The 27,416-nt window shown below is 41.6% G+C and overlaps 1 protein-coding gene across 22 annotated transcripts in view; it reads left to right on the top strand.

Moving 5' to 3' along the window:
- ABLIM1 (actin binding LIM protein 1) overlaps positions 1-27,416 on the top strand; it is a 300,396-nt gene that overhangs the window by 230,719 nt on the left and 42,261 nt on the right. For 11 of the 22 annotated variants that reach the window (XM_032313773.1, XM_032313777.1, XM_032313781.1 and 8 more), the window contains exons 7-10: positions 13,495-13,582; positions 16,807-16,865; positions 19,328-19,411; positions 27,295-27,372. In XM_032313773.1, coding sequence (XP_032169664.1) covers positions 13,495-13,582; positions 16,807-16,865; positions 19,328-19,411; positions 27,295-27,372 — 309 coding nt within the window. The remainder of the gene's footprint in view (positions 1-13,494; positions 13,583-16,806; positions 16,866-19,327; positions 19,412-27,294; positions 27,373-27,416) is intronic. The other 11 variants (XM_032313797.1, XM_032313794.1, XM_032313795.1 and 8 more) reach the window with 1 other exon arrangement.

Genomic DNA, 27,416 nt, shown 5'->3' with positions numbered 1-27,416 from the left:
GGTCTATTTCTGGCCTCTCTGTTCTGTTCCATTGATCTGTGTGTCTGTTTTTATGCCAGTACCATACTGTCTTGATGATTATAGCTTTGTAATAGAGCTTGAAGTCTGGAATTGTGATGCCACCAACTTTGGCTTTCTTTTTCAACATTCCTCTAGCTATTCGGTGTCTTCTCTGGTTCCATATAAATTTTAGGGTTATTTGTCCCATTTCTTTGAAAAAAAAAATAGATGGTATTTTGATTGGGATTGCATTAAATGTGTAGATTGCATTAGGTAGCATAGACATTTTCACAATATTTGTTATTCCAATTCATGAGCATGGAACATTTTTCCAATTCTTTGTGTCTTCCTCAATTTCTTTCATGAGTACTTTATAGTTTTCTGTTTATTTTATTTATTTTAAAGTTTATTCTTTGCCTCCTTGGTATAGTTTTCTGTTTATTTTATTTATTTTAAAGTTTATTCTTTGCCTCTTTGGTTATGTTTATTCCTAAGTATCTTATTGTTTTGGTTACATTTGTAAATGGGATCAACTCCTTAGTTTCTCTTTCTTCTGTCTTGCTATTAGTGTATAGAAATGCAACTGATTTCTGTATGTTGGTTTTATACCCTGACATTTTCTTGATTCCTGTACAAGTTCTAGCAGTTTTGGAGTGGAGTCTTTTGGGTTTTCCACATAAAGTATCATAACATCTTCAAAGAGTGTGAGTTTGACTTCTTTACTGACTTGGATGCCTTTAATTTCTTTCTGTTGTCTGATTGCTGAGGCTAGGACTTCTAGTACTATGTTGAATAGCAGTGGTGATAGTGGACATCACTGCCGTGTTCCTGATCCTAGGAGAAAAACTCTCAATTTTTCCCCATTGAGAATGATATTTGCTGTGGGTTTTTCATAGATGACTTTGATGAGATTGAGGAATATATCCTCTATCACTACACTTTGAAGAGTTTTGATCAAGAAAGGATGCTGTACTTTGTCAAATGCTTTTTCAGCTTCTGTTGAGAGTATCCTATGGTTCTTGTTCTTTAATTAATGTATTGTATCACATCGGTTGATTTGCGGATGTTGAACCAACCGTGCAACCCAGGAATAAATTCCACTTGGGTTGTGGTGAATAATCCTTTTAATGTACTGTAGGATCCTATTGGCTAGTATTTTGGTGAGAATTTTTGCATCTGTGTTTATCAAGGATATTGGTCTGTAATTCCCTTTTTTAATTGGGTCTTTGTCAGCTTTTGGGATCAAGGTAATGGATCATAAAATGAGTTTGGCAGTTTTCTTCCATTTCTGTTTTTTGGAACAGTTTCAGGAGAATAGGTATTAATTCTTCTTTAAATTTTTGGTAGAATTCCCCTGGGAAGCCGTCTGGCCCTGGACTCTTGTTTGTTGGGAGATTTTTGATGACTGCTTCAATCTCCTTACTGGTTATGGGTCTGTTCAGGTTTTCTATTTCTTCCTGGTTCAGTGTTGGTAGTTTATATGTCTCTAGGAATGCATCCATTTCTTCCAGATTGTCAAATTTTCTGGTGTACAGTTGCTCATAAATGTTCTTATACTTGTTTGTATTTCTTTGGTGTTCATTGTGATCTCTCCTCTGTCATTCATGATTTTATTTATTTGGGTCCTTTCTCTTTTCTTTTTGATAAGTCTGGCCAGGGGTTTATCAAATCTTATTAATTCTTTCAAAGACCCAGCTCCTAGTTTTGTTGATTTGTTCTGTTGTTCTTTTGGTTTCTATTTCATTGATTATTGCTCTCATCTTTATTATTTCTCTTCTCCTGCTGGGTTTAGGCTTTCTTTTTCCAGCTCCTTTAGGTGTAGGGTTAGGTTGTGTACTTGGGACCTTTCTTGTTTCCTTTTTTTTTGTTTTTTAAAGATTTTATTTATTTGTCAGAGCACACAAGTGGGCAGAGTGGCAGGCAGAGGCGGGGAGAGAAGCAGGCTCCCTGCTGAGCAAGCAGCCCGATGTGGGACTCAACCCCAGGAGCCTGAGGTCACTACCCGAGCTAAAGGCAGCGGCCCAACCGATCGAGCCACCCAGGCATCCCCCTTTCTTGTTTCTTAAGAAAGGCTTATATGGCTATGTATTTTCCTCTCAGGACTGCCTTTGCTGTGTCCCTCAGATTTTGAACAGTTGTGTTTTCATTATCATTGTTTCCATGAATTTTTTTAATTCTTTTTTAATTTCCTGGTTGACTCATTCATTCTTTAGTAGGATGCTCTTTAGCCTCCATGTATTTGAGTTCTTTCCAACTTTCCTCTTATGATTGAGTTCTGGCTTCAGAGCATTGTGTTCTGAAAATATGCAGGGAATGATCCCAGTCTTTTGGTACTGGTTGAGACCTGATTTGTGACCCAGAATGTGATCTGTTCTGGAGAATATTCCATGTGCACTAGAGAAGAATGTGTATTCTGTTGCTTTGGGATGGAATGTTCTAAATATATCTGTGATGTCCATCTGGTCCAGTTATCTTTAAGGCCTTTATTTCCTTGTTGATCTTTTGCTTGGATGATCTGTCCATTTCAGTGAGGGCGTGTTAAAGTCCCCTACTGTTACTGTATTATTGTTGATGTGTTTCTTTGATTTTGTTATTGGTTTATATAGTTGGCTACTCCCATGTTAGGGGCATAGATATTTAAAATCGTTAGATCTTCTTGTTGGACAGACCCTTTGAGTATGATATAGTCTCCTTCCTCATCTCTTATTATAGTCTTTGGCTTAAAATCAAATTGATCTGATATAAGGACTGCCACCCCAGCTTTCTTTTGATGTCCATTAGCATGGTAAATTGTTTTCCACCCATTCACTTTAAATCTGGAGGTGTCTTTGGGTCTAAAATGAGTTACTTGTAGGCAGCATATTGATGGGTCTTGTTTTTTTAATCCATTTTGATACCCTTTATCTTTTGATTGGGACATTTAGCCCAATTTACATTCAGGGTAGCTATTGAAAAATATGAATTTAGTGCCATTGTATTGCCTGTGGGTTAAGCCTCTGCCTTCAGCTCGGGTCATGATCGAGTGCTGCATGGGATCGAGTCCTGCATTGGGCTCTCTGCAGGAGAGCGGCGGGGGGGCCTGCTTCCTCCTCTCTGCCTGTCTCTCTGCCTTGTGATCTCTGTCAAGTAAATAAATAAAATCTTTAAAATAAAAAGGTGACTGTTACTGTATATTGTCTCTATTCCTTTATGGTCTACTACTTTTAGGCTCTCTCTTTGCTTAGAGGATCCCTTTCAATATTTCTTGTAGGGCTGGTTTGGTGTTTGCAAATTCTTTTAATTTTTGTTTGTCCTGGAAGCTTTTTAACTCTTCTTCTATTTTCAATGACAGCCCAGCTGGATATAGTATTCTTGGCTGCATATTTTTCTCATTTAGTGCTCTGAATATATCATGCCAGTTCTTTCTGGCCTGATAGAAAGTGGCTAAGTCGACTGCCAATCTAATATTTTTACCATTGTATGTTACAGACTTCTTGTCCATAGCTGCTTTCAGGATTTTCTCTTTGTCACTAAGATTAGTAAGTTTTACTATTAGATGATGGAGTGTGGACCTATTTTTATTGATTTTGAGGGGGGTTCTCTGTGCCTCCTAGATTTTGATGCTTGTTCCCTTTGCCATATAAGGGAAATTTTCTATTACAATTTGCTCCAATATACCTTCTGCCCCTCTTTCTCTTTTTTCTTCTGGAACCCCAATTATTCTAATATTGTTTCATCGAGAGATAATTCTCCCCTCGAGGTCCAGTAGTTGTTTGTCTCTCTTTTGCTCAGCTTCTTTATTTCCTGTCACTTGGTCTTCTATATCACTAATTCTCTTTTCTGCCTCATTTATCCTAGCAGTAAGAGCCTCCATTCTTGATTGCACCTCATTAATTCCTTTTGATTTCAGCTTGGTTAGGTTTTAGTTCTTTTATTTCTCCAGAAAGGGGTTTTATTTCTCCAGACAGAGTTTGTCTAATATCCTCCATGCCTTTTTCGAGCCCAGCTAGCACCTTGAGAATTGTCATTCTGAACTCTGGATCTGCCATATTACCAGTATCTGTATTGATTAGGTCCCTAGTCATTGGTACTGTCTCTTGTTCTTTTTTTTTTTTTTTTTTTTTTGGTAAGTTTTTCTGCCTTGTCATTTTTATCCAGATAAAAATATATGAATGAGAAAATAAAATACTAAAAGGGTGGCAAAGACCCCAGAAAAATGTACGCTAATCAAATCAGAGGAGACCCCAAACAGGGGAGAGGGGGGTAAAAAAATTAATATATATGTATATTAGACTGGTGAATAGAACAGAGCCACCCACTGGATTTTGGATGTATTTTGGTCTCTTAGAATAAACTACCTCTCAAAATTTTAAAGAAATAAAGACGTATATATATACAAAAATAAGGGTAAACATGATGAAAGGATGGAATATGACTGTAAAGAATAAAATTTTTTAAAAATTCTAAAAAAGGAATTGATAAGATAAGTTGGTTGGAAAAAGAAAGAAGAAAAAAGGTTGGTGGGGGATGTGCTCTGGCTGGAGACTAGTACAAAGCCCTTTGCTAGATTTAAGGTATATTTTGATCTATTAGAAGATATTGTATCCCAAAATTTTTTAGCAAGAAAAAAAAACCCCTATATATATACAAAAAATAAGTTAAATACAATGAAGGATAAAATATGACTATAATAATGAAAGTTTAAAAAGATTTTTTTTCCAGAAAGGTATTATTAAGACAAACTAGTTGAAACACATTGAAAGAGGAAAGAGGAAACATTAAAAAAAATTAGGATAAGAAAAAAAAAAATTTTAAATTAAATTTAACTTTGTAAGACTAAAGGATCATGGGGAAAAGCCATGAATTCCATGCATTATTTTCCCCTATCTCTGGACTTCCACTGTTCTTCTTGAGCAGTGATCTTGGTCTTGCCTCGATGTTCTTTCTGATCTTCTGGGGGAGGAGCCTGTTGTAGTAATTTGTAGTGATTCTCAGATGTCTTTGTCAGAGGTGGAATTGCATCGCCCTTGCCAGGGGCCAGGCTAAGTAATCTCCTTGGGTTCACTCTTGGTAGCTTTTATTCCCTGAACACTTTCCATAGAGCTCTGAGGACAGGAGTGAAAATGGCAGCCTCCTAGTCAACAGCCTGGAGGAGCTGAGAGCTTGGTGCCCCACTCCTCAGTGTGCCCTTAGAGAAAAGGGGTCAATTACTCCCATCTCCCTGGTCTCCGGTCACACTCCAAGCTCACCCGGCCTGTGATCAGGCATTTCTGTCTCTGACACACAACCCCTTTTGGAGTCTCCAAACCCAGCAGATTCTTGCCTCCAGAGGAGGAAGGTGAGTCTCCCCGGATCTGCCACATGTGGGATCCCTGCTCAAAGAGCAGTGCCCTGACTGTGCCATGGATCACGGTTTAAGGTAACCCTGAGCTGAGACCTCACTCCTTGTCTCTGTCTCTGCACCCGGCTTCCCTGCTCTGATACTTGCGAGCTCTGCTACACTTAGACACCCTCAATCCTTCTGTGACTCCATGGGGTCCTGAGACGACACTGTCTCTGCAACGACTCCACACTGTCCCTGCGAGGACTCCACACGGCACTTTGCCACTGGAGTGACGTCCCTCCCCAGAGCAGACTTCTAATCATTCTGATTTTGTGCTCTACTGCTCCACAGCTTGCTGGGAGCCAGCCCCTCTCCCACGGTCTCTCTTCCTGTTGCCTTGGATTCACTTCTCCACATGTCCTACCTTTCAGAAAGCGGTCGATTTTCTGTTCCTAGAATAGCTTCTCCTCTTCTCTTCGATCTCCTGTTGAGTTTGTAGGTATTCAGAATTGTTGGATAACTATCTCGCTGAGCTCCTGAGATCTGATGTCATTTCAATCTGCTCCTCCTCCACCATCTTGCTTCTCTCCCATTCCTTGGCCTCTTATTTTGAAATGTAATTGGTTTTTATATATTCTGGATATGAGTCCTTTTTTAGACATACGATTTGCACAAATTTCTTCCAATCCATGGCTCATCTTTCTATTTTCTTCATGATGTCTTTTGAAGAGAAAACAATTTTAATCTTGAGGACATCCAATTTGTCAATCTTTTTTCTTTAATGAATTATTTTTTTGTAGAATATCTAAGAAATAGTAAACCAAAATCACAAAGATTTTCTTTGATGTTCTGTTTAGAAATTTTACAGTTTTAACTTTTATATTTACATCCATGACCCATTTTTAAGTTCATTTTTCCTTTATGGTGTGAGGTAGGGGCTTGATTGAATATGTATATGTAACTGTCCCATCATTTGTTGGCAAGACTATCCCTTCCCTAGCAAGTTGCCTTCACACTTAACTTAAAATCAGTTAACCATGAACGTGGGGGTTTATTTTGGAATTCTCTCTTCTACTCCATTAACCTGTATATCTATTCTAGTGCCAGTCCATGCTGTCTTGATAACTTCTGGCATTATAGAAACTTTTGAAATCTGATAGTATAATTCCTCTGACTTTATCCTATTATTTTGAAGTTTTTTGACTTTCATACATCCTTTTTTCTGCCACATACATTTTAGGATCAGCTTTTCATTCCCTACAAATAATCCAGCTGGAATTTTGGTAGAGATTGAACTGAATCTATAGATCAGTTTAAAGACACTGGTTAGGTCCTGTGTGGAATGCACACATTCACAGATAACATTTATCTAGCACTATTAAAGTGTAAAGACTGCTTTAAAGTTTTTGCACTTAATTTCTTGGAAGGAGATGAGAAAGCAATAACCATCTGTAAAAATGGGATATGCATGTACACTGGGATGTTACCACATTCTTCATTCTTTACCCCTCATTAAAAGAAGGTAGTTGAGGGGCATCTGGGTGGCTCAGTTGGTTAAGTGGCCAACTCTTGATTTCAGCTCAGATGACAATCTCAGGGTCCTGGGATCAAGTGCTGCATTGGGCTCCATGCTCAGTGGGGAGTCTGCTTGAAGATATTCTCTCTCCCTCTCCCTGTCTCTTGTAAAGAAGTGTTTTTTTAAAATAGAAGGGAGTTCTTTTATATCTTGAGCAGCAGGGCATCAGATCATTGGAAGGCAGTGGTGTATTTCTCTCTGTTGTTTTGTGCATCTTCGCAGGGAAAGATGAGCCACCACCCCTCCCTCTGACACAGCATACATGTTTGGAGCAGAGGCTGCAGCTGCGGTTGGGTGGTTAAGAGTCTCTGGCTGAAGGATGTTCTCATCTGTGCAGGTTGGCTTTGTATAGACTTGTGTAGAGCCCTCTGGGCTTCACAAACACTGCCTGGGCAAACTGATTTACTAACCTTTGCCCAGAATACAGACTTTGGGCCAAGGCACACCCTCATTATCTGGCCTGTTCAGGATCCTGCATTAGGAAAAATAAAAACAAAAACAAAAACCACTCCTGAAACAAGTGATGTTCAACTTGGAGATCAAGCCATTCCAGTCCCATTGGCAGTTTCTCCCGCTTCAAGGAAAAAACAGCAAACACAAAGAAGGCTGAGTCAGCCCCTACACTGCCTTTCTGCAGGAGTAAGACAGGGAACTTAACGTGATTCTGGCTCTCCTTTCCCACCTGTGCACCTGCTGTGTAAGTGACAGATCCTTGTTACTCTTCTTTGGCCTCCTCATCTACTATTGGGTTTAGGGTTTGGAGACCACCGTGACTGGTATTTCCCCAGGTCATGATGATTTGTGTACTCATTTCACTGCTTGTAAGACAAAGAAGCTGATTCCTAGGTTCCACCTTAAGGCCATTAATTGAACCCATGTTTAAAAGGATCTTGGGTGTTGCTTATACACAGTAATGTTAGCAAAGACCTGATCTAGGTTAACACACTGACCTCTAAAGTGTTTGCATGCCCTTTATCTAAAGTCACTATCAGCCAGAGCTGTGTTTGCAACAGTCTTGGGGACAGGAAAGCAATTTGTTTATTCCTTTGGGTGTTCTAAGCAAATCGTCTCTGAATCAAGTTAGAACTTTAAAAAAAACAGGCAACCTAGACCTTGATAGCTTAACTTCCCCATATGGAAATGACTACAATCAGTTATCTCTCAGGGTTACACCCTTGGTTTTTCTCAAGGGTCTGTGTAAGAAATAATGACTTCAGCGTTGCCAACCATCAGCAAAATTAGTGTGGAAGATAATTTTCAATTCCAGGAGCACGGTCCCTCTATGAGAATTGCTTTGGTGCTTTTAGAGGGTAAGCCTGGCTCTACTTTTTGGAAGCACTGGGGGTTCCGAGTACACTGGCCACATTAAGTGGTAGTTTTTTTGCTTGCAGTCTAGGACTGTAAAATAGTACCTACATGACAGAAATGTTGGGAGAGCAGGCCCTTAGAGTCCTTGATACAATGCCTGGCACAGAGCCAGACCTGGTGGAAATTCAGCCTATAAAGACTGTTACTAATTTAGACTGGGAAACCTTGCCTGTCTAGTGACAGTTATATGTGGCCATTTTTTTTTCTTTTTTTTTTTTCACAGTGAGACTTCTAGTGGCCTGTTTTCTTTTTTCCTCATCTGCTGAGAAATTTGGATCATCACAGGTTAGCCTGAGTTTGGAGTCCTGATATTTTCTTTTCCTCTAAGGTTTTTGTCCAGTTGTTTATAGATCATGACCTTCTCTGATAAGAATCTGCAAGTGTCTTTTTGAAGTAGGTAGAACATTAGTATAAATGGCTGAAGATTGACCTCAGAGGCCCTCTTCCCCATCTCCTGGGCTCTTGTTAGGAGTAGAGCAAGAGAAAGAGGGTAAAGAAAAACTAAAAAGTATAGTTGGTCATACAGGAGCTAAGCAGATTATCAGGCAAGCAGATTATCTGTCCAAGGATGGGTCCTGTAATTACAGTTCTCTTTTGCTACTTCCGGTGGGCTGTTAGAGTTGGCACAGGCTTTAGGGCATCCAGAAATCGTCCTTGGTATAAGGCACTAGAGAGTCATTGCTTAAACCCCATTCCCTGCCATCAAGAGTTTCCTTTCTCTACCCAAATTGCTTTCCGGTTAACACTGCTGTGTGAGTTTATAGAGGTATGGGATTTCACACAGAATCTTAGAATTTTACAGCTGAATGGGACTTGAAATTGTCTAATCCAGCCCTTCACTTCTTACAGATGAGGGGCCTGGAGGCTTGAGAGGTTAGGTAGTGACATCATTGAGGTCTCATGGGTAGCACATTAAGGAATGGCAGTTGCAAACATGGTAGTCCTTTCCCAGGGCACCCCCTGATCCACAAGGAATTCAGAATTATCTCCTCTGCCAGACGGTGGATTTTCAAATAAAATAAAATAAAATAAATTGATGGGTTAAACTATATCCTGCCTTATAGTAAATGGTATTACTCCAGATGGTATTCTAGTCGGTATGCTCAAGTTCCTGCTCCAATTTAGAGATTAACCAAATAGTAATAATTACCACAGAAGTCTGACATAATCAGCACTATTAAAGGCAAGCCATTTTTTCCACTTTGAATGTGTAGGCAGGTGTTTTATAAAACTCAGCTATAGCAAATTGTTTACTTTCTATAGAGTTCAATGCCAGCCAGAATGTAGACTTTTAATATGTGCATTTTGAATATGTGAAAAAGAACAAAATAGGCTGTACTTTTTTTAACATAGCAGGGTAGAAAGATGGGTGGAAAACAGAAAGATGGGTGGAGTTCAGCAACGGCCAGGGGGTGGGGGCGGTGTCCCTGCAAGGGTAAAGGCAGTGTCCCTGCAATCTGGCCCCACAGCCTCAGGCACAGCGGGATGTTGGGCTGTGGGCTTGGGGCCAGCTACCTAGTCATTGTGTCCTTTATGAAATCACCTGTTACAACAAAGCCCACAGTTTGCTTTAAAAGTTTGTAATCAATAACCTCCTCTTCACAATGATTTACATGTTTATTGTCTGTTCTTATGTAGGCACTGGTCTTCAATTTTGCTCATGATCTGAGATACTTTTCCTTCTTCTGTAGACAGACTCCAGTGTAAATGACTTTGATTAAGCTATGTCCATGTTGGGGGTTGGTTCGCATAGGAGCCCACATCTCTGATCAGCTCTGATCCCTTTTCCTGGCCCTGTGCGTAGGGCTTGACTGTGAACCGTCATGGGTACCAGAGTAAGAAGAAATGAAAGAGAGGAAGTGACTTTCCCATGCAAAGTAGAGGCTCCCTTGTCCTTGAGACTGGGTGGTCCCCCGGGCTCGCACTGCTACGAAACCAGACTTTTGAAGGGCTGTGAAGTGGCCTTTGATTCTGGCTCCCTGCATTACTTGACACGTTCGGCATTGTGAGATGAGCGAGTGCATGGGTCAAAACCGATGTCCCTGCGTTACGATGGTATTGTTTCTTAGCAGTGTTTTTGCTCATGGTTTCTAGACCACAGCCCTGCTGCTTGGGACCTTGATGTATCTTCCATCCACCTCGTATGACAGTTTGTGTAACACAGTTACCCTCCTATACCTGTCCTTGGAAAGAACAGGCACCGGGGGGGCCTTTTACCAGCATGCCAACCTGTACTGACAAACTTTCTCTTTTGTGAAGGGCCCTGGGACCACCTCTGTTCAGAGTGTTACTGTTCACTGTTGTTGTTTCTAGGATTATTACCGTATGTAGTGATGTGCTGCACCATTTTCAAAATATCATATGATCATTCACCCTAATCACGTCCTATGAGGTAGGTAGAACAGTGGAGTGCTGAATGTTTAGAGAGCCTGCCACCTTCCCAAGACCGTAGAGTGCTGAAACAGGATTTGAATCCAGTCAGCCTTACCCCAGTGTCTCCACACTCTCAGCCAGTACTTCATGTGACTATATTATAGGCATTGTTTTTCTGGATGATTTTTTTTCTCTTGGCTGCATTGGTTTGTTTCCGTGTAAGTTTATTTCATTCTTTTAATGGCTACATATGATTCAATATTTTATTTAACTACTTTCTTATTTAGGTTATTTAGGTTGCTTTCTGTTGTTCTTTGAGGTTATAAATAATGTTGAGATCCTGAATACATATACTCTTAAGTACATATACTTGCAAGGTATGAGAGTTTCTGTAGGCTAGCTTCCTATGTGCATATTAAATTTGAAAAATATTGCCAAAGCTGCCTTTCAAAAGAATTTTGTTCACCAGTAGTCTGTGAGAAAGCCTTTTTCCTCACATTAGTCTTCTCTTTATCTTTGCCAGTTTAGTGAGGAAAGATTTTTTTTTTCTAAATTGTGTTTCCCTGATTCCTGGTGGAGTTGAGCTAATTCTTTATTTTTGGGGTCTTCTACGGGTCCTCTGGAAATTGCTTTTTGCCCATATTGCCACTTACTTTTTATTAGAGATTGTCTTTATATATTCTGGATAATAATCTTTTTTGTGGCCTGCATGGCAAGTATTATTTCCCCGCTACTCTTCCTTTAACTTTTCTAAGTCTAGACATTTTATGTATGTGCAGAGTCATTATCTGTCTTCATTGTTTCTAGATTTTTGCCTTGTTTAGGAAAGCACTCCTATCCTGAGTATACTAAATTATCTCCTATAAATCCTTCTAATACTTCTACATTTTTGTTTCTGTATTTAGCTCTGTAACTCTCTAGAATTCTTTTTTTGTAGGTTATGAATTAGGAATCTAGCTTTACGTTTCTCTGTATGGAGGATCCATTGTTCTTTCTGTTAGTGGAATAACCCATTTTGCTACTCACTGGAAATGCCTTCTTTTTCATAGACTAAATTTCTTCACACAGTGTAGAGCTGTGTGACTGGCTTTCCTAAGTTATGTGTTTCACGACTTATGTTCTAATTCTGTACCAGTATTAAAGCACTTGAATTATTTGAGCCTTAGAATAACTTTTTTATGTCAGGGAGGGAAAACCCCCTTAGTTGATGCTGCTTTTTGTGCATTTTTCTTCTTCCATATGAACTTACAGAATCAGGTTGTCAAGGTCTGTAGACGAAACTCCTATGAGTATTGTGATTGGAAATGCATTGCATTAATAGGTTCATTTTAGATAAATTCACATCTTTAAATATTTAGTTTCCTCATCCAGAAATATTATATGCCTGTTAGCCTTTTTTGTCCATCAGTTAAATTCTATAGTTTTCTTTATGTAGATCTTGCGTTGAAGGGTTGGTTTGTTGGTATTAGAAATGGAGTTCTTGTTTTCCCATGACACTGACGGAATTTGTTTTGCTAGTCTGTAGAAAGTTGTGAGGTTTTATATGTTTATTTTTTATCTAGCTGTTTGAACTCTTTCATTAATGACCTGCATGTTTATTTCTTCTTGCCTTATCACATTGGCTAGGACTAACACAATGTAAAAAAGCTTTGGTGAAAGCGTAATTCATTGTCTTGGTGCTCTTTGTTGAGAATGCAGCTAATGTTGTGCCACTAAATACAATAGATACATTGTATCAGTTTGAAGATCTGTCTTCCTACTCCCAGTTTACTGGGGAGTGTGCTTTTCACTGTAGACTACACAAACTTCCTGTAAAGGTGCCTTAATTCTTTCACTGACATTTTCCTTGAGAATCCTGAGATTGTCCTAACTGGCTGGGAACTCTCAGCATTAACATCCCAGCTGGACTACAGTGCTTTAGAACTTACAGTGACTTCTTTCTCCTTTCACTCACATTTGACCCTGGATGGCCTAGAGGAAGGAGCTACTTTACATGACATTGCCTAGGCTTCCTTCATCCCCTAGGGAAGAAAAATTAAATAATAGTGTGTGGAGCAAAACAAGAGCACCACTTCTAGAATTTTCCAGTTGTCACCATTGAACACATTTCATTCCTGGCTTCTATTTTCAAATATCTTCAGTTTTTTTCCACTTGAGTGCCTTGAGTAACCAACTACCATCTCACACTCTTGTTGCTAAGTGGCTTTTGTAGTTTCTCCTGGAGGGTGTGAGAAAGGAGTCACTACCTGGCCTCTGATTTCCTGTTGAGATTTTATGCAAACATAGAGGGTGCGGCTACTTCTGGCTGTCGGCACTGCCATAGCACGTGGTTCATGCAAAAGAAATATTTCACTCTTGGTTGATAAAATGATTTCATTGTGGAGTATATTAGAAAATTTTTAGGTGGTGAAGATTTTTTGCTAAGCTATAAATGAAAAGATTTCATTTTGTCAGGCATGCATTTGGACCATGACTCTAATGTGACTTGGCACCTGTCTAGAGAATTGTCCCTGTGTCCAGTGACATTTTGCTTTGGGGAAGTCAACACCTGCTGTCTTGGCATCTGTCATATTTAGGAATGTGAAAAGCTCATGAATAATTCAGGGCCATCTCAGTAAAATGCCTTCTTTAGAAAACACTTAATAGAAGACTTTGGCAAAATACTGTTATAAGCAACACAGGAATTTGGGGTTCTCCTAAGGTGAAAGCTGTGAATGATGTCCTTTACTTTGGTTTTTCCCATCCTGATGTACGTTAGATAGGTTTTATTATTTTTAGCAAAAACCCGCTAAATATGAGAATCCCCAGGTCCAGAAAAGAGGCTGGGAGCTGTGACAAGGTGCAAACTAAAGAGTCCCTCCCTCTTCTCTTGCAGGCAGGTGACAAACATTACCACCCCAGCTGTGCACGATGCAGCAGATGCAACCAGATGTTCACCGAAGGAGAGGAAATGTATCTTCAAGGTAAGGTGTCTCAGGAATTCATAAGTTCCTCTCATCTGGGGAAGGAAAACCTTGCTTTGTTCATTTGTTTGTTTGTTTTTAGAGAGGAGGCATTTCATTAGCTGCAAGGCTCCCCAGATCCATAATGAGCGTGGCCAAAAGTTACCTCATCAGTTAGTATTAGTCAGCCAAGCAGTTGACATGCTGGCCATGAGCCCCTGAGTCTGTTTAACAAAGGAATGCGTTGCTTCTGGAGTGAATGCATAGGACTTGATGTTTGGTCCCATGGAAGTGAGGCAAGAGTGAAAATTAGCAACACCTCCTCCCAACCTTCCCCAGGAGGTGTGGGAAACAAGACGAAAGAAAAAGCATTTCTAGATGTTACTTTGTCTTTGCTCCTTTCACTACCCCACGAGAAGGATTTTTCGATGCCTCCAGCCTGCTCTGATGCAAGCTTTCAGGAAGAACATCATCTCATATTTGGTGAATTGCATCATAGATGTATTTCATCCCCTTAAGATGACATAGCGCTCATACAGAAAGAAAGATAGTAGGAGGGTGAGAGAGAACATTTCCAGAGTCCCTGAAAGAGAAGTGGAGAAGTTTCTGGTGGCAAAGAAGTACTCATTACCAGAGGGCCATCAGATTTGGGGGACTGATGGGTGGGAGGGGCAGAGGGAGAGAATCTTAAGCAGGCTCCCGGCCAAAAACCGGGCTCCATCTCACAATGCTGAGTTCATGACCCAAGCCAAAATCAGGAGTTGGATGCTTAACCGACTGAGCCACCCAGGTGCCCCCAGATTTTTTCAAGTTGAAAATCATTTTGAGAAATTTTCCCAGTGTACAACCATGACTAGTTTTTATCTCCCCTAAAATGCTGACGTTTCTCAGCGAGAAGCTCGGGGGAGGATTCTCTTCCAGTCAAACAGCACCATCTGCACAAACATTTTACTATTTTTAGCCGGAGAAAGAGTCATTAAATTGACAAGGGCTTATCAGTAAAATTAACGAGAGCCATGGAAGCTGGTGCTCATTCAGTTTGGTAATTACCAGGTCTCATCTGCCTTCGCATTCACTTCTTTGTCTCTCTGCACTTAACACTACGTGTATTTTTAATGAATGGTTCCTTTGCTCTCTATTTTGTTTTTATACAATGAAGAAAGTCAACGGACATGATTCTTGAATATTAAAGCAAAGTCTTAATCTATTCTCTGAAAAATGCTGCCTCTATGAGAAATTGACAATCCAAATACCACTTACTTTTAAATGATCAGTCTGGAAAATTCTGATGAAAAAAGTCACTGAATTTTAAAGGACCCAACAAAGACAAGTGACAGGCCCCCAAACCCATAGCCTCACGTGGACTTTTTATGACACAGTCTCTGAGGGCAGGCTGTGAGTCTCCATAACCACAGGCAGGTGTCACTTTGCATTTTCAGCATGGAATCGATATTTATTCTGCATTTGGTCTCCAGGCTTTGTTTTAGATTTAGTGTGTCTATGCTAGTACTCATAAACAAAGACACAAGAGTGTGTAGCAACCCCGTGTCTGCTGGGAACTGAGACTCAAAGGCTCTCGGTGCGGCCCTGCACGTTCACATGCTTCTGGAACCTGAATAGAGAGTGATTTCAAGCTGTGCGCCAATGAGAACATATTCATACTACAAATAAACAACCGTCCGTTAAGATGGGCTGCCTTCAGAATTCCGGGGGTGGTTGTAAATGGCTTCTAGTGTTGGGCTTCAGTGCCCTTTGCCTACCCTTTCGACATGTCCTTGAAGAAAGAGTAGTTCATCTTCCTCAGCATCTGACATGCTGCCCACGTCACAGTCCTTGTGCATCTGACCTACGGAGAATAGTGTGACCCTGTGAGCAAACCTAGTGATCTGGCCAAGGGTTCCAACTCAGTAAAACCTTCAGAGTGAATGCTACTCCTGGGCCACCCACATTAAGAGGATTTCCTGTGCTTTATAGCCAGCCTCAGAGTAAACACTAATGCTAAAAGGACTATGTGTCTGTCTGGTTTGTTTGTTTCATCCCCCCCCCCCTTTTTTTGTCCCTCCCCCTGTATTTATTTATTTATTTTTTGGCTCTGGGTTAAGCAAGATAGGATGACTGTTAAATAGGGATTAAAGTATTATTCTGATAGGAAAGGTTTATCCTTATCATGAATATGATTTTATCTATTTTAGATCAGTGGTGTAAAATAATTCAAGAGTTTTTAAATTGGTGAATTTTCAAGTATACACAGGTGGTTGCTTGAAGAGATAAAGACTTAACAGGTCTGATGTTCCTCCTGAGACTTAGTAAATTCTATCATTTACTTGCTGCTTTCAACTTAGTAACTTCACTTGCTCAAGTCTTATCCAGTGCTCCTACGGCTCTTCTGCCCATAACCATATTTGAACGTCTCCTTCCACGAACATAAGACTTCCATACAGGTCCGGCCCACAGCTGTATAAATGACATACATATCTAGGCATACAAAGTCATACTGGAGGACTTGAATCCCTACAAGAGCATTCTATAGGATTTAAGTGTTGTGCTTAGTTCTAGGATGAGGGCACCATTCCAAGGAAGGGCTTCATTCTCCGAGAAGGTGAGGTATTGACTCAGGGACAGAAAATGACACTTAGTAATTTCACTCACTTGAGAGTGGAGACTTTTGTTGTTCTTACTGTTCTTAATTAAAGGGTTAAAAGTTAAAGAAGACTTCTGCATTTATAACAACTTTTGACCTTTCTACGAGTTGGCTTAATTTTCCATATCTTTGTAGATGACCGTGTGTAATTGGATCAATAAAAAATTCAGTGAGTTTTGCTTCTGGGTATGGACTGTCTGACTCTATTTCCCTCATCTAAATTGCTTGGTTGTTTTGATGTTCTATAAACATGGTTTATGGCTTCTGTTTAAATTAAATACAGCTGTGACTTTTAAAGGATAATAATATGGTCCAAAATGACAGCAACAACACTCAGTCAAGAATCAAACATCTCTTGCGTCAGAACACTCTTGTGCCTGTTAGTGGTCTCTGTGGTCTAGAATTATGACCTTTCTAGAGCGAGCTCAGGCTGGGTGAGGAAAACTCACCTGGTGGTTATAGTTGCCATAATTCACTTGGTCCCAGGGCTCTCACACTCTCCTCTGATAGAGAAGAATATGAACTATTGTCAGAAGTTCTGGCTAATAAGACTATGTCTTCTTTCCATTTCCTTTAACTCTCTGCGGGCATCATGTCTTTCCAGGTTCCACCGTTTGGCATCCCGACTGTAAGCAATCGACCAAGACTGAGGAAAAGCTGCGGGTAAGGAAACGATGAGAGCTGTGGTGCCAGGTGCATTTGCTGGCCCTCTGTGTCATTGCCACTAATTCTCAGGGCTGGAGTTTGGGGGAAATTACTTTATCATGGCTTTCTTTTTTTCTTTTTCTTTTTTTTTTTTTTTTTCCTGAAGAGCAGATCAAGTTGAAAGACCATTTGGCCAGGGAACGAGGTTCCCTTCCCTCCAATGTTAAATTGATTGTGGTTTTTGTTCCCATGCTTGTATTGGAGAAAGTAAGCCTTGCCTCACTAGTCAGGTTCATAGGAAAGCATTCAAGGAACAGTCAAAACATACAGATGAGAAGAAATTATTCATCAAGTTCTAAGTCAGATATCTGGTGGCCTACCAGACTTTTTTGTACTTAGTCCATAATGTACTACCCCAACCCAAACTCTGCATCCATGGTACATTTTACTGACCTCTTAAATCCAAATTCACTGAGTAGCCTCTGTCTCCACAAGCTAATGGTTTGTCAGATAAAACCGTTGGGGGAAACAATGATGTTCCCAAAAGTGTCAGTGTGAATAAGCATCCTGGTAACGTAACTCTTAGGTAACATCAAAATGTTTCAGTGACTGTCCTTGAACACTAAGTGCTCCGACAAAAGGATAGACCCTATTCTCCTCTCACTTCTAAAACCTTCTCCTGGTCTTATTCAGCCCTGACAACACCTCCAGATGACATTATTTTATATGTTTCAGAAGCAAAGAGCTGCACACGCTTATAAGTCAGTATCATTATCTGTATCCTAATCAGATGCCTCTGGTTTTTCCCTTGGACTGTGAAATATTTTCTGAGCAGTAATCACACTGGATCCCAGTCCATAGGATCCCAGGCTCTTGGTTTAGCTGACTTACTGATACCCCTGGAAAAACTATAGTTGGCTGTGTTCCCCTTGGCATCTCAGAGAAAAGAAAGACCTGAAGTTACTTGGGAAGCCAAACTCTGGAGTGTGGTATCAGGTCGTCTTAAGCTGCCATTAGTAGGTGTAAGCAGCTCTGCATTGTAACCCCATCGGCATCATACTTCTATGGAAAAGGAAAAAAAACCCTCATTTTCATAATAATGGAGTAAAACCAAGACAAACTGAAAAGGAATTTGTCCACCAGGATCAGGATGGTGGACGCATAACAGCTTCAACTTGAACATGTGTGTATAACCCTCAAGTCCACCCACCAGGCAGGTGCACACTGGAACAGTCACCCGTGTTGGGCACCAGAGTCTGAGATTTTTGAGGAACTATGGATGCTTTGGAAGTGGGTTATCTTTCTAAAATTCCAGAACATTAAAGATAGTAGTTATTGTCACTTTTATCATAAGAATGTAAAATTCATAGCGTAGCTTGGGAATGCTTCCCAGAAAACACCCAACTAACTAGTGGTTTGTACTCTCTCTACTGTGTTGCTTTCAGTTTTTTTGAATATTCATTTTCACTTCATCTCTGATGAAGTCTTTTGGGAGACGAGGAGAAGAATGCTAATGAGACCAGACTGCATGGAATGTATGTCTTTTCTCTGTAAGAATCGCTTGGTTTGCAGATAATGTGACTAAAATGATATTTTAAAAAGAAAGGAAAAAACCACTCTTGATTGCATCTTGATAGAACTCTCTGGATAAGCTTGTGAAAACAATGAGTGAAATACTTCTCTTTCTGGCCAAGAAGAGCTGTTAGTTTTTCTTCCTTTAGTCAAGTTTTCCAGAAAATTCCAAGACTTTTCTCCTAAAGCCAACATTCAGCCACTTGGGAAGTCAGTCCAACCCTCAGCTTGCTCACGTTTGGGAAGAGGAGTGCGTAGGACAGAGCACTCCAGCGGGGAAGAGGTCCCAGTACCCTGAGTAGGGTGTGTGCTGACATTGGTGGGATTTAAAGGGGAATCGTTTTTTGAATAAGGGAATGAATGTTGTGCTCTCTTAAGGGTGTGTCTACAGATCACAGACCTTGAGCCAAGATTTCCAAGCCTTTCATGGGGTACCACATCAGTGCAGTTACCATAGCAAAATGAAAATGTTTTAAGAATTTTTCTGCAACCCTACTGAGTAATCTACATTCTTGGTATTTAAGAACTCACAGACCATTTATAATGATAGATTCTTAAAGACATCTCTCAGTGGCTTCACTGGCTTCTTCCTCTTCATATATGAAACTGTCTAACTGGAAATAAATAGAAGGGAATCATGGGGGGTTAGAATGTAGGTAAATAAACTGTAACTTGAAGACCAGTAAGTATGCTGTTTACACATGGGGCCTTGAACATATGAACACACACGCGCACGCGCACACACACACACACACACACAAACTATAAAGCGATGCCCCTTGACAGTTACTATCAACTTCATTTTCCCAAAGGTCTCGTTTTGTTTTGTTTTGTTTTGTTTGTATAGTGTTTCTAAACTGAGGATATTTCTTTGTTCATTTCTTCCCTTTTTTCACGTTTTATGGCAGCTGCCAGACACGCTTCATTCTTCATCTGATTTCATTTATCCCAAAAGTCTGGTTCGACGCACAGGACGGTCTCCGTCTCTGCAGGTTGGCGCTGTGTCTAGGCTGAGGCTTCGAGCCGCTCTCCTGGCCCCAGGCTTCTGTCGCTTGTTCTCTCCGTGCTGCTTTTCCCCCATAACTTCTCTGGCTCCCGCAGAAGCAGATGCTTTTTCTCACCCCACGGAGTGCATCTCACGTTCTGGCTGTTTCCTGAGTATTGTTTTCATTTAGAGAACTGGCTACAGCATTATGTTCATTCAAGTGAGCCCTGTAGAAGCTCCCCTTTTGGTCCTGTATTTACACATTTGTTCATTGAACCAATATTTGCCAGGCACCCAGCAGTAGTGAGTGCTAGGCTGGATAGCAGGGAAGACCGGTAAATAATAGATAAATAATTATAAAATGGTGTAGAAACCTATCACGTAGGTCCAGGAACGTCAGATGAGAGAAAGGGTCTCAGGGGGCACTTCCTGGGGAAAGTGATCTTGGCATTGAATGGTGGAGGTCGTTTGAGATGAGCACCCATGGAGATGACGAGGAAGGCTTGGGACTGGTGAGGAGAAGAGCACTAGCCCACCAGGGGGACACAGTGCTTGGGAAGGGACTGGTTCGGCTCAAGAAACCCAATAGTGAAATGAGAAAGGAAATGAGAGGGACCAGGCACCTACTGTGCAGAGGCCAGGAGATTTAAACATACTCTGATGTGCTCTCGCTAAGAATCCCTGTGAGGTAGCTGTCCTTGGCCCCATTTTACAAATGAGAGACTGAGACCCATCATGGTTAAGTAGTTTGCCCAGAGTTAGCCCGCCAGTAAGTGGAGGAGTGAAGAGAGGTCTCTGAGTTACGTTCTTTCCACCACAGCACAGAGGAACTTAGGAAGACAGGAGGGGAGCCCTGCGTACTGGCTCCATCTGATGTGTCTGAGAAAGAGAGCAGCCTGACCTGCAGGACTGTCCCGAAGCCAGGAGAGGGCTCGGCCAGCTCGCCAGATGACCAGTGAAGCAGGAAGGAGCCTGGGCTCTCAAGCGCCTACTTGACCTTCTTTAGGGGTCTCACAGAATCCGTTGAAACCTGTTAAATTATAATAACTATCCACAGTCCTATCATAGCCCAGAGGAAACCCATTTTTTAGCTCTGCTCATAATTCGAGGTTATAGCATAACACTTCAGTCTGGGCTCTGTGCCTTCACCTTTTGTCCGTGCCTGCCAGGACCTCGCCACGGCTGAGGACAGTTGCTGACTGTACTTTTATTATGACTTCACCTTCTTTCTTTAAATGGTTTGGAAGAGAGTTAGAGGCAGATACATTCAGAGTGGAAAGACACCTTTTAGACATCAAGCCCCTAAGAGTCTTCATCCAGAGGATGAGATCAGCCCACGGCGCTCCCCAGACATCAGCAGCGAGACTTAATTGCAGACTCCGGGCCTGCGGTGCGTTGGGTTGGCCCACAGTACTGGGTCACACTCCCGACTTGTGTTGGTCATTCTGATCTTCGTTCTGTCCTAAAGCTCATTCAGCCCCAGTGGTGGAGATTTTACACGCAGTGAAATTAGAGTCTCCTGAATCCAGTGGAAGAGCGGAAGCTGGTCCCCACCGCAGAGGAGTGCTGCTCAGAATTAGAGTCGCTGTTCGGCAAGCAGTGGCTTTTTCAGTAGTTTGGGGGTCCTTTCTCCAAAGTATTCCTTATAACTCCAATAGCATTCTCTTTTGTTAGCCTGAGGCTGTAGCCAACTGATGCATTTTCATGACTTGAACAAAAAATACCATCATCAAGTGTGAGATTCTTGGGTTTGGTTCAGACCCTAGAGTTTCAAAGATGGGGAGCCTCTTAGGTAGTGGTGGGTTAGAGGAGAGAGAGCTCTGTTTTTAATAACCACTCTCTTCCCGGCCTGGTTCAAAAGGGACATCTGATTCCCATCATCTGGCCGTAAGTATCAATGAAGTCAACTTCAGCTCCATCACAGAAAGCTGTAAACAGCTGGGGACCTGGCAGAGAAACAGGCCATTTGACAAGGCCCCTCTTCACCCATTGGCCATTGAGGAACAGCTCACCAGAACTTTGAAGAAGCCTGGAAACGCCAAGGCAATTCTCAGGTCACACATACATGTTGATCTTTTAGATACTTCCAGCGGCAGCTCATTTCACCAGATAGTATCAGACCCTTTTAGTTACTAGGTAAACCGGCTGTCCTCTTGCAGGAACATTCAGCCCTCTGCCCAAGAGGTAAGCCCTGGTTTTGCTGTGAAGGAAATTGATAGGAGGAAAGTCATTTTATTATTTATATTGTGCAGTCACTCCTTTATTCCTCACACTGAGGTACAGGTTAAAAGAAAATGATGAAGTAGAATTGCCTAAGAAAAACATACTCAGTTTTGCTTGCTTGGAAAAGTTATATATGAATAGTGAATTTTGTCTGGATGAAAACTCAGGACTGAATATTTCTAATTTCTGCTATAATTCATTGTAGACAAAGCAGATGATATTCCCAGGTCCAAGTTTATTATAATCTACATTGGATCACTTGCTATATGCTAGAAAGGAGTTTCTCTGATGTGCCTTTGGAGGCTAAAGCATGAATGGACTGCTATACAAAATGGGCATGAGATTTTTTTTTTCTTTTGAAACTAACATTCACTATTATAACATATGCACTTGCAAACTTATATCAAACATATTTTTTATATGTGTGCATATTTTTTGAGAGCTAATGGGAGGCTTTATATATGTCTAGAACGAGGACATAATGTTATTGTTTTATTAACATCAGTACATACTGCTTTATTCCAGGCCTTTGCTTTATTCAAATATTTTATTCTTTTTTTTTTTTAAGATTTTATTTATTTATTTGACAGAGAGAGATCACAAGTAGGCAGAGAGGCAGGCAGAGAGAGAGAGAGGAGGAAGCAGACTCCCTGCCAAGCAGAGAGCCCGATGCGGGACTCGATCCCAGGACCCTGAGATCATGACCTGAGCCGAAGGCAGCAGCTTAACCCACTGAGCCACCCAGGCGCCCTCAAATATTTTATTCTTTTTGCTGTGTTTTTATCATGCATCAGGATGTATAGGGGTCAAGATTTATACAGGAAAGACATATGGCTTTTGGTCATAGTAAAGGCTGATGGCATTTGTGAAACTCTCCAGAGAAGGGACATTGTTCCCCTGAGCCCCTCCTGCTTCCTCTGAAACATAAAAGCCCTTTCTCCAAGGGAGTTAATTTCACCCTTTCTTGACTTAGCAGTGAACATGCAATGTATGCAAATTTTAAAATTACTCCTTTTTCTGCAGCGATTATCACCACCTTGTCTGGTGAACTTCAGCAAAAACCCAAGGCAGGTACTGTCAGTCCCAGCAGCCCTTCCTATAAGGCATTGATCACCTTGTATAGGTAGTTGTCCCCTAGGGGTTCATCAGCTCTTTCCCATCTGGTTGCCAGCTGCCTGTAGTTTCTCTCCCTTCTTAGAGCATGGCTTTAGAGGAATGCAAATTAGATGGGTAGTTGTCACAATCCTGCTCCTGCTGAAAGGGGGGAGGTGGGGGGCAATGGAGAGCTCTCAGGCACTCCCTGGCCTGGCCACGTGCACGGTGGCCCATAGTGAAAGTCCATGGAAAATGTTACTTCTCTGCTTACTCACCAGGCAGAGCTCTGGTAAGTGTTTTAACGGCGAGTACCTGAAGAAGGACGAGCGCCATGTGGCCCCATGAAAAGATGTCTTCAGTGTCATTCTCACTTTGTGACTGTGCCTTCTGAATGGGGGGACAGATGGACCAAGTCAAGGCATAGAGGAAAGCTCAGCTGTAAGGTGGTTAGAGGCCTTTTAAAAAGACTTCATGAAGAAAGCAAAGAGACGTGTATTTTTAGGCAACTACTGTGAGTGATCAAAGGCTATTTTTTTCTCTTCCTTCTTGAAACAAACTACTCAGAAATCAACGTCTTGTTGATTTTTTTTTTTTTTTGAGAAAAATAAAAAACCTTTTTGAAATTGAAAGTGGGTCCATGAACATGTCCTGGGGAGATCAATGTAGGTTACAGGGACCCCTGGATGAGAGAGTGAGCTAGGACAGCCACACGCAATAGGGGTTTCTTCCTGAAGCTCCTTTCCTGCAGTCGCCACAATAAGGATTAAATTCTTCACCTAGTTGTATTAGCAAAATACTTTGAGAGATCACAGCCTGTCTGTAATCCTCTCTGTATCATCTACTGTGCCTTCACCCTTGCCCTGCCTTTTTTTTTTTTTTTTTTTTTTTTTTTTTTTTTTGGCTAAAGATGGCACTAAAAAATAGAATTGAAATTTCCACCTGTGCTTTCAAGTTTGGTTTTTCCATAAGGCATGAGGGAAAAGGTGCTTTCAGGAAAATAAATTGCATCTACTTCTAACAACAGATTCTGTTTCCTTTCTCTATAGAAGGGGGCATACCTTTGAGGATAAGTATTAGAAATAATCTTCATTTATAATACAGTTGACCCTTGAACAACATGGGTTTGAACTGCATGGGTCCACTCATACACTTTTCATTTTTTTGTAAATACACTGCAGTACTCCAAATGTATTTTCTCTTCCTTGGGATTTTCTTAATTACATTTCCTTTCTCTGATGTACTTTCTTGTGAGAATACAGTATGTGATACACATAACATAAAAAATAATGTGTTACTCAACGGTTTATGTTGTCAGTAAGGCTTTGGTTCCAACTGTAGGGTATGGGTAATTAAGTTTTGGAGGGAGTCAAATGCCCAGTGGGTCAATGCTCCTAACCTTGACATTGTTCAAGGGTCAACTGTATAGACAAGAGAGTAATTTTGTTCAGTGTAACTCTGGTAGAGGCTCACAAAGGCTGCTGACCCATCAGGTTATTGAACTCAATTAGTAATTACTGAGTCACTGTTGTTAACTTGGATATCAGAATGGGTTGAAATCGTAATTAATGTAGGTTAAATAATTGCATATAAGGATCATCTGTGGAAATGTGGCTCATCTGCAAAACTTTGTTCTAGCCCATCTGGGTCACAGTAGAATTCAGTTCCTGGTAAAGAAGAAACAGTCAGTGGGATTTGAAAGAGGGAAAGCATGGCAGAAAGTTGTTGCTTTTCAGGTTAAATGAGTTTCAGTTGGAGTAGATTTGAGCTGCTACATTGGAAGACAGCTATGTGCCTTTTGAAGCTCTCTTGGCCATCAGAGACCCTCAGCAAGTTATTTATTAATGAGGGGGGGAGGGATACAGCCAGAAGAATAAAAGAATTTCTCTTAATAACGAGGTTGTTCACTTTTATAATTCTAGATATTTAAAATCGAAATACAAAATTCCAAATACTTAAGATTAAAATACCCAAACTAATAGTTGAGTTTTAAAAAGTAATCTTACTATCCTCATGAAGGAGGGACCTCCAACCTCCGCCAGGTGAGCTCATACACTTTGGGAGCCATTGGGACTGTGGCAGGAAAGCCAGCGATCCGTGTGCGCTGTTTGAGACCTGAGCACGGCTGAAGAGGCAGCACACCAGCGACCATTCCGGCAGATAAGACAGGCCTTTGTGCAAGGTCTTTGCCATACGGCGGGGGAAGGGCATAAATTAATAAACCTGAGACCTGCGTTTTAGAAGTCACCGTCTTGGGCAGATACGCAGTCACTTCCAGAGCTCTCGAAAAGGGGAAGGGCATCAGGCAATCTGACTGCCGCCCTGTGGACTGAGGTAAATGACTTCATGTATCTGAGTTCTGAAGGGAAGGCACACAAATGCAGTAGCCGTAGAGAGTTCAACGGACATCTCATGCACGGAGCTCACATTTGAAAGGACTCTTCTGTCACGAAGAGCGAAACAGAGGCGGTGGTCGCTTCCGCTATGTGAGATTAACAGATGAAGAAATCCCGACTAAGGTCCAGTGTCTGGAAGATGCTGGAAGTGGGTACATGCCCTGTGCGAGGTGAGGTGCTTGAAGCTTTATAGGTGTTGTTTCCTCTGATCCTATGAACTAGGTGTTAGTACCATCTACTCCATTCTAGAAATGAGAAGTTGAAACTTAAGGAAGAGAGAAAGTGAGAAAAAAGAGAAACAGAAAAACTCAGAATGTCACACAACTAGGAGAGCGAGGTTTTGAACTAATTACCTTGACTCCACATCCAGCCTCCTAACCCCCCTCTATTATACTACATGGAGTCATGTTTTATCCACCATCTCATTTTATTCGGGAAAGCAGAACAAAGGGCCATTGTAAGAAAATAAGGATGTAACTCAACCTATAAGCAAGTAGGAAGTGTATGGAAATAGATTTTAACTGAGGAGACCCGAGTGAAGCAAAAGCGAGCCACAGTAAATGCAATGAAACAAAGCAATTTCTGAATCTCCAAGAGACATCTTGAGCCTTTCCCTGTGCTGATGGGTCTGGAGATGCTCGCAGCCGACAGAGCTCTCCACGGAAGTCAGAGCATCGGCAGGTTTGGTGACCGGCTGATTTGACTTTGAACACAGTCTGACTGTGTTCAAAATACTTAGAAAATACTTCTTCTAGAATCAGAGAACCTGGGGCAGTTGTATGCAAAATGGAGGTGGTTCAGATCTGGAAGCCTTGAACGAAGGTTGTCGGATAACTCTTCACGCTGTTAGCTCTGTCACAGTCCTGCTGACTGCTGCAGAGGAAGCCTGCAATACTTCAGAGCCATCCCCAAGTGTATCATTAAAGGATGGCAGAAAGCATCCCTGACCCGTATCTCACAAAAATAGGATGTGAGCCGTGGGAGAGACCCCACGGCCTCCCACGGCTCATTGTGCTCTCTGGCTGGTGACAAAGTGTCCTCGCTGCTCACTGATGAAAACAGGGCTTCGTCATACCAGCATCAGTCCCTGAAGACGTGTGACTGCCTTGCATTACCCCCTCTCCTACCCCACCCCAACATGGAGCCACCGCAGGCTTCTTGTGGAGCTAAGGACACTCTCTTCCTGCTAGGGGATCACACATTTTTTTTTCTTTTGCTTCCACCTCATCTGTCCCATAGCTGTGGGCTATTCATGAAGGAAAACTAAGAATGACACTGACAGAAAATAAGGGTAACTATTTGGGGTTGAAAGATCAGGGAGGGCTTCTTTGAGGAGGTGACATTTAAAGCCAGAACTAGAGGAAGGAAAAAAATTATGTAAAAATCGAGGATCAGAGCATTTCAGGCACAGGGAGGAGCGAGGATAAGGACCCTGAAGGAGGAACCTGCGTCATACTCCGTGAGTGACGGTGGGAAGGAAGTGAGTGTGGGACAGGAGAACAGGATCCAAACCCTGAGGTGCTGGGAGTTGGGATTTTAAGTGGTTGCTGAAGCCAAATGTAGTGACCAAATTCTGTTCTTAGAGGTCTCGCTGGGAGCGCCTGCATGGGTGCCTCCATTGGTTAAGGGTCTGATTCTTGATTTCAGTTAGGTCGTGATCTCAGGGTCTTGGGATCGAGTCCCGCATCAGGCTCTGTGCTCAGCGCAGAGTCTGCTTGTCTTTCTCCCTCCACTCTTCCCCTCACTCACGCTCTCTCATTCTCCCTCTCTAATAAATAAATGAAATCTTAAAAGAAAAAGATCCCTCTGGTCTCTGGGTACCACATGGATTTGATGAGAATGGAGGCAGGAAACCCTCAGGCAGAGTCATTGCAGCGGTCCAGATGAGCGGAGCTGGAGACGGGGGCTGGGTCGGTGGCAACAGAGGCAGAGGGAGGTGTTCGTGAAGGCAGAGCCAGAAGGTCTTGGAGGGGACGAGGAAGAGAAGGTGACAAGTCCCCAAATGCATTCTCAAGGCTGATTGCACAGCTGGTTCTCTTTAAACTTTCTGTCTAGGTTATATTTTCCTTTACTCAGAAAGGCCACAGATCTTTTCTAACCAGTTAAATGCTAGGGACTCGGGTCACTCTTGTTTCTGAAGCCACAGTCTGAAATCTTACAAGGCACTTTTTATTTACAGCCTACCAGGACTTCCTCTGAAAGCATTTATTCTAGACCAAGCTCCAGTATCCCTGGCTCCCCGGGTCATACTATCTATGTAAGTATTGACTTCAGGCAAAGACCCTTCCTTCCGGGACAATG

This window comes from Mustela erminea, chromosome 14 (assembly GCF_009829155.1).
Source record: "Mustela erminea isolate mMusErm1 chromosome 14, mMusErm1.Pri, whole genome shotgun sequence".
In the NCBI taxonomy this organism is placed as follows: Eukaryota; Metazoa; Chordata; class Mammalia; order Carnivora; family Mustelidae; genus Mustela; species Mustela erminea.
The sequence above is the reverse complement of the archived record's forward strand: the minus strand, read 5'-3'. Positions and strand labels throughout refer to the sequence as shown.